The sequence below is a fragment of the Uloborus diversus genome, chromosome 6, assembly GCF_026930045.1.
Source record: "Uloborus diversus isolate 005 chromosome 6, Udiv.v.3.1, whole genome shotgun sequence".
NCBI lineage: Eukaryota > Metazoa > Arthropoda > Arachnida > Araneae > Uloboridae > Uloborus > Uloborus diversus.
This window is the reverse complement of record NC_072736.1, coordinates 114366715-114379147: the sequence shown is the minus strand read 5'-3', so window position 1 is coordinate 114379147 and position 12433 is coordinate 114366715. Positions and strand designations below refer to the sequence as shown.

Sequence of the window (12433 nt, the reverse complement as noted above, 5' to 3'; positions counted from 1 at the left end):
TACTGAACACAATTACTCTCCTTGTGCCGCCAAAGAGTCGTGAAAAAGTTTCAAAACGTTGTATAAAGCGTGAAAAGCAAAAGAAACAAAATTTTGTTACTCGAAACTACAATTTTAATTGATTTTTCAACTGTAAGTGTATGTTTTTAAATTTTTCCCACTAGAGGGCAGCACAAACGGTGAAAATGAAACTGCAAATGATCAGTGCTTTTTTCTTAGCGAAATGAAAATGTTTAGTAGTGGCAATCATAGCCAACGGTGCGGGCCGTGGGATTTGTTTTGGAATAACAGCTTGTGTCATTTTTAGCGTTGGTGACAGCGTGCGGAATGTCAAATGCAGAGTGACAATGGAAGCTTTTCCCACTTCAAATAGGATTATCTCACACACAAAATGAGTTGAATTATGGTATAATTGTACTATTATTTTGATTATTTCGAAGAAATTGATCCCTCTCTTGCACGATTTTTCCTGGCCCGATCAAAATATTTTAATTTATAATTTTCCCATCGGAATTACCAATGTTGCTGTCAATAGTGATGTGCATGGCTGTGGCTACTCTCATTTCTACTCCAGCCGTCTTCTCCAACAGCAATCTCCGTAAGTTTATTATTTTATGTACTACTCTAAATAGTCTCACTAAATAAGATTTTCTGTTTATAATATATTTTATCATTGAGTGGTAATTTTCTTTTCGCGTTCATATACCATCACTTTCAGTTTTTCTTATTATTGAATCTATTACATATTAGATTACTTTCAATTGTATAGTCTTACAAATATTGTTAAATTATTTCTTTTGCTTGATAGTGGGCATCTAAAAAATCATTCAAAAACCAGTTTTCAATACAGGGTTTTCTTTTTTGCCTAATTTAAAAATAAAAGGAGTCCATGGAATTCTTACTGAGACACAAATCGAATCGGTGAGAAAGATCTATATCTAAAATCTGAATATGTAAGCATTATCTTTTACAGTGCTATTTTGAGCTGTATGATTTGTATTTTATAATAAGGGGTCACCAAAAACTTAACTAGTTCCCGCGAGAGATATATATGGCGTGGAGATTCTCAGGTCTTTAACCCAAAACCTGTTCAAAAGCCTCTCTCCTTGCCTTTCCTTTTTCCAAAAACTTGAGCCCTGAGAAAAACTGCCAGCTCAGTCATTTCCAGCCGAGGAAAGTGACTGAGCCCGGCATAGGAAAGTGACTGAGCTGGAGATGGAAAACCTCTTTAGGAAGCTAAGAGTGCCAAACAAACTGGTAGCTAATGTAGAATTAGATCAGACCAGACGAGTGACCGAAGCAATGGTTCGGTTCAACTCGTATATTGATGGCAAGGCATGGTATATTCAGTAATTTACCGCCCATCAGCCAGGGCCAATGCAGAAATACATGAAATACACCGCCACCTGGCTAATGGGCTGTAATTTACTGAATAAGCCAAACATTATTTTGAGACAGAGCTGGGCCCACAAATTGTTTCCCTGTTACCACCAGTCTATGGTGACCATTGAAATTTTTTGTGGGTGATAGTCTGTATTTTGAGTTTTCTTATTTAAGGACAGTGTTTTGTAGCATTGAGGTGGAGCACTTGGGCATCTCTGTTATCATAATGTAGGTTATGAAATTGTTGGACTCTGTAGTATGTCTCAGAAACACATAAGTGTAGCTTAAGTTTATATATACATCATTTCAAACAAAAATTAAAAGAAAAAACCAACCTAAGATAAAAAGAAGTCTTTTGTTCTGTATTTTTTAATCTGGCATCCAATTTATTTTTTTTAAGTTCTGATCAGTAGTTTATTTACATGTTTGGTGATCCGTTGCAATGCAATTTTTGTTGCCCCCAATTCAAAGCCACAAAATTCGATTTTGTGTATGTACAAATAAACAACACTGCATTAAATAGTTTTCTTGTGCTTTTTTTTGGGGGGGGGGGGATTTTCTTCGTGCCTTGTGCAATTGCAACGTGGTAAATCTGCAAAGTATCATGATGTGGGTTTTTACGAATATGCAGTTAGCTGGGTTGTCATTTCAGATATTTCCAATGTGAGAGGAGGCAAAGAGTAGTGCCTATTAAGTCAGAAATCAACAAAAACCGAGTCAAAAAACGTAAATAGTTATATCCAAAGCTATTTAGGGAGAAATTGCCCCCTCCTCCCACAAACGATAGACCATGAGTTTTAGGAGGTACCTTTATTTTCCCTCAAAATATCTGATCTGAAACATAAAAATGCTGGTTAGTTTTTTATCATTTGATACAAAACAGTATCCAAACATTCATACTATAAATTGCTGTGAGGCCATGGTGACCTGATCAATTAGGCGTTAAACTCGAAGCTGCTTGTCGAAAACCCTCTATTCATTAATGGTGACTGGTGTACATTAAACATGTTTATGTTTGCAAAGTTCTTATTTGAAATGTACCTCTGTGGGTGCTGGATCAGGGATTGCTCAGCTCCTGGTCGGGGCAAAAAAACAGAGCTCCTTGCAGTGACGGAAACCACACATAGTGGTAGGCAGGGCCAAACTGGACTGTTTAAAACGGCCCGGGGTTTCTCCCCCGGAAAATTTCTAAAACAATTTTATAAACGCTGTTTTAGATAATCTTTAGTATTGTTGGGGGGGGGGGGGGAGTTTGAGGTAATTTTTCCAAGTTAAAACTTTAAAAGCACGCTTGCAGCAAAGGCGCCCTTATGGGGGGGCTCAAGCCCCTCCCCCCCTTTGAAACAGGGTTGTTTGGTTTAAACCAATTGGTTTCTTTTTTTAAAAACCATGCAGTTTTTTTTTAAAAATGGTTTTTTAAAAAAAAAGCCAAAAAAAAAAAATCTATTTTACAGGTTTACATTGAGTTCCCCACACATATTGAAAAATGTAAAATTCCATTTATGCTAAGTTCCTAGCTAAGTTGCAGAGATAAATACTAAAATCGCAAAGTTGCTTCTTTAAAAATGTATTACAAGCTTTAATTGAAAAATAATATTAATATATTTTTTATTTCATATATGTGCCATAAAGCAGATTTCAGTCAACTTCCATCATTATGCTTAATTTGCATGATTAGTTAAGATTTACTAAGGATTGAATCTTTTATTGTAGATGCAATCCATTATATTGCTCATTCCTGTTGCAGGGGTGTGACATTTTTGCCCATTTATTTGCACTTTCCTGGAATTTTAACTTTGACTTGTAAGGTAATCAACAGTCTAACTTAATTGTTTGCACCTAAAAATTAAGATTTGTTCTGCAGGTGAACACAAATAATATTTTTTGAATCAAATTAAAAAAAAAAAGTTTATAATTCATATTATGATACATAATAGTTCCTTATATTATAATGTAGGAAGATTAAAAGACAGATTTTTAAATTCCCAGAACAAAATGCAAATGTATGTCTAAAAATTGATTGAGAAATATATAAATCTTCACGTATATAAACTACACTCTCTCCATTGGTGTTTTTTTTTATTTTTTGGATTCTGTGTGCTCAAAAGATTTTGATTGGCTATACACCTATGCTGCTTTATGACTATTGGGTGCAGATAATTCTTAGTCCCCCCCCCCCCCCCTTTTGTTCATTGGAATTGGGATTTTGGTATTTGCTTTGCCTTAGCTAACCTGTGCAGTTTACAAAAGTTACTTACTCATATTGCTTTAAAAAGAATGTCTAATTCTGGTAGAAAAAAAGACCTAATCTGGCTTTCATTTGATGAAATCAAAAATGAAGCCAGTATTTCGTATCATAAAGGGTCTATATATACATGCATACTAATATGTTAATCAAGTCAAACATTTCAATCAATATTTCCCCACAGAAAGCTATTTTAATTATTTAATTTAGTTACAAGATTTTGTTCTTATCTCTTTAATTAATCAAGAAATTAGGTATAATGTGACTATTGAATAACTGTTAATTACATGGAACCTTAATTACCTTCCGAAAATTAATTGTTTTTCTCGCAAATAGTATTTAAACCAAAAAAAAAACGGTTTTAAACCAAAAAAAACCTGGTTTAAACCAAAAAAACCTGGTTTAAACCAAAAAAACCTTTTTTTTTACCAACCCTGCTTTGAAATTAAAACTTCCTGTCTTTTAGTATTTTTTTCTTTCCAAAAATATAAAAACATTTCTCCCGCAATTAATGAATGAGTTATTAAAGATATCAAATATTAATAACTCTAATCTGTACTGAAATCGGTTTCTATGGGGAAAATATCCTGCTAAACCATGGGGAAATTATCTAAGACTCCCCCCCCCTAAAATTGTGCATATGGGTGCCTTTGGCTTGATTATGAAAGGGGTAGGGGTCGTGGATCTCCAACATCGAAACAATTTCTTAATTGTAGTTCTTAAAGTGCAGTTTCAGACAACCAGTCTTACATAATATTGATGATCGGGCAAACGGTGTTCGCAGAAAATTTTTGGCTCTGCAGAAAATATTTTTAAACTAGTAACGTTAATTTAAAAAGGGGGGGGGGGGATATAAAAAAATCCCACAGTTTATTTTTGTTTCTTCCGAATATTTTCCTGTCTGCCATTCTTGGCCTGTCTTCCTTGCTTTTTTCTTGTGCAAAATTAATCTAAAACATGATTTCTTCTTGAAATCGTGATTATGATTGCGCTAATTACTTAAAGACAAAGGAGCAAGCGGTTGCAAATGGAGACTGCTTCTACAATGACTGTATGGTTGTTTATTTTACACAGCTCGAATCACGTAAGAAGAAAGTTCAAGCTGTGTAAAACAAACAACTTTACAGAGAAAAAAACAGGGATAATCCATTGCAGCATATAATCCGCACCTCTAATTTTACTTTTTTAACAGATAATACATATCAAAATATGGTATATATTTTTGCAGAAATGCCTATAATTTTAAATGAGTAGCTGTTTTTGTCGATTTGTTTACAAAATCAAACACCTTGATAAAATTTTCAACTAAAAAGCAGGTGGCTTATGTTTTATCTTTGTCAGCAACTTGAGTAGTTTCAGATCTATATAAACTTTTTCATTACAAAATGAAAATAATAATAATGATCATGTGATTGATTTTGGGCAAAAAATAATGGTTGAAGCAGTTTTCTTCAGTTGGTGAAAAATAAGCAAAAACTATATATTATTGCAAATAATAATAATAATAATAATAATAATGATTTTGAAGCATTCTTTTTTGTCTCTTTTTGTAATTGAATATAATTTTTTTTTTCAAGGGTAAATCAAGCAAAATAATTTGCAGAAAATTTTCCATTTAGGATTTGTGTTCGCAGAAAGTTTTTTATTTTATCTAAGTCTGCAGACGACCTTTGGTGGTGTTGGGGGAGAAGAGATTTTTAGGCCCTCCTCCGGAAATGTTTCCAAATTGAATTCTTAAAGGGTCTCAAAATTGAATGGATTAGTTCTCTGAGCGTCTCTTCTCGGAAATTTGCAAAAATTATAGTCTTAAAAGCAGTTTTAGACCATCTTTGGTACTGTTCGTGAGAGGACAGATTTTAGAGCCCAACACTTTTTAGAACCTAAAATTCCGGAAACCCAGTTTTAGATGATCTCCAATGATATTATCAGAATAGTGGGTTCAAGGGCTGCATGTCAAATACATGATTGGTCATGTATGGCACAGAAGGTCTCTTTTGCTTTTAATGTCACTATTATTAATGTACTAAACGACATGCCATTCTTTGTTCTTTCATTTTGTTGGGAAAGTGATTTTTTTTTTTCCCAATATAATACTGAAAATGTTTCAAATGTCACATTGGAAATACAGTCGAACTCAGGATATAGCGAACCTTTTGAATGGTCCAAACTGAAGTCCTATGTTATTAATGCAATTTCAAACGCTTTAAAACTCCCAAATGCTATAAAATTGGCTATGGTGATCCAAAATTTTCCTGCTTTTCATCATCTGGTAAAAAAAGTAAGAAAGACATCCTATCATTTATAAATGTACCTGATTTAAAAAGTGGATTCACTTTAAACAAATTTTATTGGACAGCATTTTTGAAAAAAATCCACAAACCTTTTACTAGACCAACTTCTGTGTGAACTCATCTTCTGATATTGATGAAAAACAGAAGATAATGGATGTTCAATTTTAGCTCCAAAGGCAACTGTCACTGTTTTAAACATTTTTTTTTTATATTGCAACTGAAACTATAGATCAACATGTTGCGGATTTGTTTCCGATAACTGACTAAAAATTTGGCAAAATACATTAAAAATCAAAATGCTTGCAACCAGAAATAACATCCTTCTTCCATGCCACAGAACATTTTTTTCTAAAAAGGTAATTTTTTATAGTTAGCTGATTATTGAGTAAAATATGATTGATACATTTCACTTTATTGTCCTAAGTATTAATAGAAACATCCTGTGATTGACTGATTAGGAAGTCCATTATGGAAGTAATGGAGTGAATTCAGACTTTTCTGAAAAATGGAATGTAGCGAACCCTCGGTTATAGCAATCTCTCAAGTCGGTCAGTAGTGGGTACTGATATATATACTGTGTACTGAAATTTGAGACCACCAAATTAATCGACAGCTCATACGATTACAGCAGAAGTTGGGTCTTGTTAGACCAGTCTTGATAATTTTAATGCCTTTCTTTTTATTATTATTTATGACCAGCAAAAGGATGTGCCTATAGCTCTACAATTCCTTTACTTATAATGAAATCACATGGTTCATTTTTTTGAACAAATTTCAGAAACTTATTTTGACAATTATTTTTGTTTGAGTAACTTTCACAGCTTAGCAACTTTATTTTTTTCAATGGTTTTCATGAAGAATAAAGCAATAAATTTGAATTCCTCTGTAAAATAAGTTCTTTTAGTTCTTTATTATTTGCTGTTTATTTATTTTTATTTATTTATTTATTTATTTTTAAAGAAATTAAATTATGACAACATAATTTTAGTTCAAGAAACTGGAGTATGTTGGTTCACTTTTAGAAAACTCGCAAAAACTTTTAGAACAATCAAAAAAGCAATACTTTAGTATTAGCAATAGTGAAGACCCAAGGTGTGCTGATTCTTAAAAAATGTGATGGTTCTGGCATAAATAGCGCAAAAGTAGTTGTTTGTCGATTTTAAAATGTTAGTCAATTTGAATATGTTTTATTGATCTTTAATTTTTGTTTTTTAATTCTAATCACAAAACAACATTTGTTTGTTTCAAATGTTAGATAATATTTATCATTAAGACAATTGTAACAGAAGTTGTTTTTGTAATGTGGATCAAGGGACTCCGGGCCCGTAGCAGGTTAGTTCACTTCACAAAGTTCTGTTAAAATAATAATGTTAAAAAAAGTTAATAAATTGAACATTTTCTAAGATGATGAGAAATATTTAATGAAACTCATAGTAGAAAATAAAACTCATTTATTTAATTTTTCTTAAAGAGAGATTAAAAAAAAAAGAAAGTAGAGAAGCAGACCAATGTGCCTTGACTCCCCCTATACACTACATTAAAAATTCTTCTGAAAGTCAAAGTTTTTTTTAAGTATAAGTTGTAATTCCTTTTAAAGGGCTTACTTTTAGTTCCTTTTTTTTTCTGTGCAGGCAGTTCAAGTATATTGGTAAAGAATGAACTGTGTTAAAACATTTGCCAAATGTAGAGTCTGTAACGCTTTGTAGAGTCCATATCCAAATTTATAAAATTAATTAAAAATACCGAATTTCAATTTTATTAAAATTTATTTTAGAATATTGTAACACCTTAGCCGAGATTAGAAAAGGTTCAATTTCATGATATAAAATGCATAAATCAAAATAATTATTTTTATGTACTCTGCAATCATCACTTTCACAACTAAAATTTTTTTAACAAAAGCATTTTTTGATTAAAATTATTATCTGTATTAGAGATGATCCTTACTTTATTCGTCCCAAGCACCAGTTTTGGCCTATTGAAGAAAAATTCAATGTAGAGTCCCTTAGAAAAAAAGTTGTATTTTTGATGTTTTGATTGCGATTGTATGCATAATATGAAGTAAATAAAGAAAAATAAATGACATTCATGTCATTTTGAAATGTTCTTTTTCGATATATGTAAAAAATTTAAAATTTTAACAAGTTTTATTACGGACTCTCCAATGTTTCAAATACCGTGAAATGCCCCTTAAATGTCCTTTGTAGTGGAGAAAAAAGTATTGTTCTGAAAGATGTTAAAATTTATTTGGTAATCCTTGCCAAAACCACTAATGTTTGTTACTTGACATGAAACAAACAACTGACTACTTTTGATAGATCTGGTGTTAAAAAATGACTGATCTCCTGCTCATACTTATTTTATATCGGAATCAATTCAAAAGGCCGCTGCACTTCTCCACAAAATTTAAAATACACAAAGGAGCATACATACTTATTGTGTTTAAACATTTTGAAGCATTTTTCTGTTCGGAATAATTTCTCTCACATGTTTATTTTCAAACCACTAAAATGGTTTGAAATATAAAGAGTTTTGCAGAAAAATTGGCTTTATGCCCAGTTTATCTAGAAGAGCAAACTTTAAGAATTTTTTCTGTATGAAATACTGTTAGTGGAGTACTAAGATATTCCCTAAAACTGCCTTTAATTTTTTATTTTTTTTTTAATTTTCTAAAAACAGGAAGAAAAGCCATGGAAGTATTTTTTTAAAATCGCTATTAATTAAACAAGAGTACAAGCTAAAATAACAAAAATGAAGAAAGTGAAAAATGTTTCCATACCTGACGTGCTAGTATCTTTTCAATGAGTTATTAATGTGCTCTTGACATTACACATGCTCAAAATGGGATTTGCGAATGGTTAAATGCTTTTTGGTACCTTCAAATCAAGAAGAAAGAGAGAAAAGAAATGCTTGGAAAAATTATTTACGTCTGCACTCTACAGAGGTGGTTGGTACAAAACAGCGTTGGGGTTTTGACGTTCAAATTTTGACATTGTCAAATAGTCATTATTGACATTTTTTAAAATAAAAAGTAAGATTTCCTCATTCTGAAAAATTATTTTCCTATAATTTACACATCATATCCTGTTAATTGAAAATTAAATTAAAAGTTAAATTAAAATATATTTTCCTGTAACTTAATTTGCTATGCTTAAAAATTAGTACGTGCATTAAAATTGTTAAAACCAGTTTCCTTTTTTTTTTTCCAATAACTAAGGATTTTGTTCGTTTTATCGATCTAAAAAAAATTTGTTTGTCATGAATTGAGTAAGAGCAAAACTATATTGGTCGACACTCAATGATTAATTATAAATTATTTAAAAATTTTTGCTGATTGACCTTTTTTTTTAAAAAAAAAAAAATTCTTTTGCAATAACTTTTTTCTACAAACTAATATGAAGTATCTTCGTTCATAAATAAGCCTTTGTACTAAAAAGTAAAATAAGAAATAACGTCAAAAAGCAAATAGTTATACTAAATCGTCCCTCAGAAATAAACTATTAACTATTTCTAAAATCGAAATAGTAAGAGGAAAATTCGAATGGAGAAATTGGTAACATTAAAAATAATTATTAGATTCATTAATCGGCTCTGCCGTTTAATCGACCGATTATCAACAGTTGATTGTTCGGTAATCCACCAATTTGCTCAAAAACTTGCCAATCCTAGTACAAGATTGAGGAAAACTTACTTACTTTTGACGATTCTTCAATTTCAAAAGTTGCCGGCTCTTCTGTTACCAACAAGTTCCCAGTTTTAAAAACTAATTTTTTTTTTTTTTTTTTTTTTTTTTTTTTTTTTTGTGGGAACGCTATAACTTCCTCAATATGTTATCAAACTTCATAAGAAAGGTATCACTTTTAAAGTTGTTCCACCTTTCGGCGAAAAATAAAGACAATGGGGTGGTTTCCTTCAGTCAAAAGTGCTACTTTAGTCATTGAAATGGATAGAATGAGCAAAAAAAAATTACATGATCCCAGGAAATACTTTCATTTTCCCAACAGGTTTTTTTTTAATTAATTTTTTTAAATGTCCGATTTTTCAAACAAGGCGTGGTTTTTATGACGTCACAAATGATACAATTTGGCGCATCTTTCTACTACGTTTCCACGTTATGATAATCAAGCGCGAATTAAAATTGCGCTCTACGCCTGCTATCAACCATATTGTTGCCAATACACGTGAGTAAAGATACGAATTAAATATTTTGTTCTGTGAATGGCATTTCATCATTTGTGATGTCACACGACAGAAGTGTAAACAGTAAAAGCGCAACAATTTAAGTATTTTTTAAAAAATATTAAACTTAAATAAATTATTTAAAAAACGGTCAGATCCTATGTTTTTGAGCATGCTCTTTCAGATTTTTTTTTTTTTTTTTAAATTTTGGAAACGACCCCATTGCCATTTTTGTTTTTCGAAAAATATCGAATTATTCTGTTTTTAATGTGATGCATTCCGAATTGAATTCCCGTTAGTTCATTGGTTAGAACCTACTGCTAATGATGCACATATCGTGTGTTCGAATCCCCAAGGGCTGAAAAAATGACGTTTCATTCAATGATTTAGTTTCCTTAGTGGTATTTGGATCCAAATCTCCATGAATATACAAGCTAAACTGATTACAGGATTCTGAACCATAATTGTGTTGTTATATGAAAATTAGAAAAGAAAACATTTATTTCAACATGGTAAATCATTAGCTACCAGTTTTTTTGGCTCTCTTGACTCCTTTAAGACGTTTTCCGCCTCCAGCTCAGTTACTTCCTATTCCGGGCTGATGAGTGCTAAAAAGCACGAAACTGCAGTCCTCAGATGGAATAACTGATCTGGTGGTGTATTTTACGTATGATAAATCAGCTTTATGTATATTAATTATCTATTGTCTTTTTTTCTTTCTTCTTTTTTTTTTTGTGTGTATGTATGTGTTTGGATACGATATAACGTTTTTAATAATTCATCAAACATTCTAAATAAGGCATTTTTAAAGATTGTTTTCACCGCTATCGGCAAAAAATAAACAAGACGCATTTCGACTGTTTCTAAAAATTACGTTTTAGAAAACCAGATTTTTCAATTCTCGCTGTGGAGCGCAAAAATTTCGTACGGGTCAGCAAAAATGAAATAAAACTTATAAGCTCGAAAAATGCCCTACACATATCAAGCTATGCTCTAAGGTGGAGAACGAGTTTACAAATGGGTCATTCCATGTCAAGTGATCCAAAGTTTTTTCCCTCACCTTTTTGTATTTCTTTGAAATTTGACTCATCGATTGTACCCTTTGAGGTAATCAAAAGTCCAAATTTTTAGATTTTTATCTCTATTATTTTGTTATTTATGACACTTTGATTTTTCGAAAAACCCGCTTTTTTTCATGGATGCTTGAACATAAAATGGACGATAACTCAGTATCAAATATAGATAGAAAGATTTGGTAAAAAGCATTTTAAAGTACATCAGTTGCTGTTTAATGGGATATGCAACATGACTAATTCCAAAAAAATTTTAATTTTTAAAAAATAAAATTTTAATTTTAAATTTATATTTCTCAGAAAAGGTATAATGATTTTTTTTTTTAAAAATTCTCTAAAATTTGTGTGTATTTTATCTTTATTTGTGCAAAGTTTCAAGTTGGGATCTCAATGAGATCATATTTTTATGAATTTTTAAATAAAATTTGACTTATGAAATAATGACATTTTTCAGATTCTAACCAGTTAAATATGGGGTTCTTTTACAACATGGAAGGTTATGCTCAAATTAGCAAAATTTGTTTGATTTATAACTGCTTTTAATGTATGTATAAATAGATCTCGCTGCATTGCTCTCGTTTACAAGTGAAATTAAGAGAAAACTAGCATTAAAGAAAAGAAAAAACAGCTGCACTCCAAATGTTATAGAAAGACAGTTAGTTTTATGCTGACAGACATATGACCTGATACTTAGATTTATTTTTAGTTTAGTGTAAAAAGAAAAACAACACGGGGGGAAACACTCCTATTTTGCTCTGATCTTGGGGCAAACTATTTCTTTCCTCCATCCAAAATTGAAAGTTGGTGCAGGGGTAAGGAACGAAATGAATCATAACTTTCCTTATCAGATAGTGAAATAATCAAGTACACTTTGTGAAGTTCGGATTGAAAAAGAAACACTTGGTCTGAAAAAAAAAAGCATCAGATGAAGCGTGATACTAGTATAGTGTTAATCGTATGTGTGAGTGAATGTGTGTGTGGGAGGGGGGGGGGGTAATGTACTTTGTTTTGCTTTAAAGAAGAACATTTACCAGCTTTTAATATGTTTTCTATTCATTTTGTTTTATTTTATTCATTTATTTATTTTTTACATTTTGAAAATAGTTTTGGAAAAAAATAATAAAAGTGGTGGCCCGGGGGGGGGGGGTCTTTTTCTTATTTTAAAGAAGAACATTTACCAATTTTTAATAAGTTTACTATTCAATTTGGTCTTTTATTCATTTATTTATTTTTTACATTTTAAAAATAGTTTTGAAAAAAAA

At 31.2% G+C, this 12433-nt stretch overlaps 1 protein-coding gene across 1 annotated transcript in view; it reads left to right on the top strand.

Moving 5' to 3' along the window:
- The first annotated feature begins 472 nt into the window (after positions 1 to 472).
- LOC129225148 (protein eva-1 homolog C-like) overlaps positions 473 to 12433 on the top strand; it is a 170724-nt gene continuing 158763 nt past the window's right edge. Inside the window, exon 1 of the mRNA XM_054859709.1 lies at positions 473 to 598. Coding sequence (XP_054715684.1) covers positions 520 to 598 — 79 coding nt within the window. The 5' untranslated portion in view covers positions 473 to 519. The remainder of the gene's footprint in view (positions 599 to 12433) is intronic.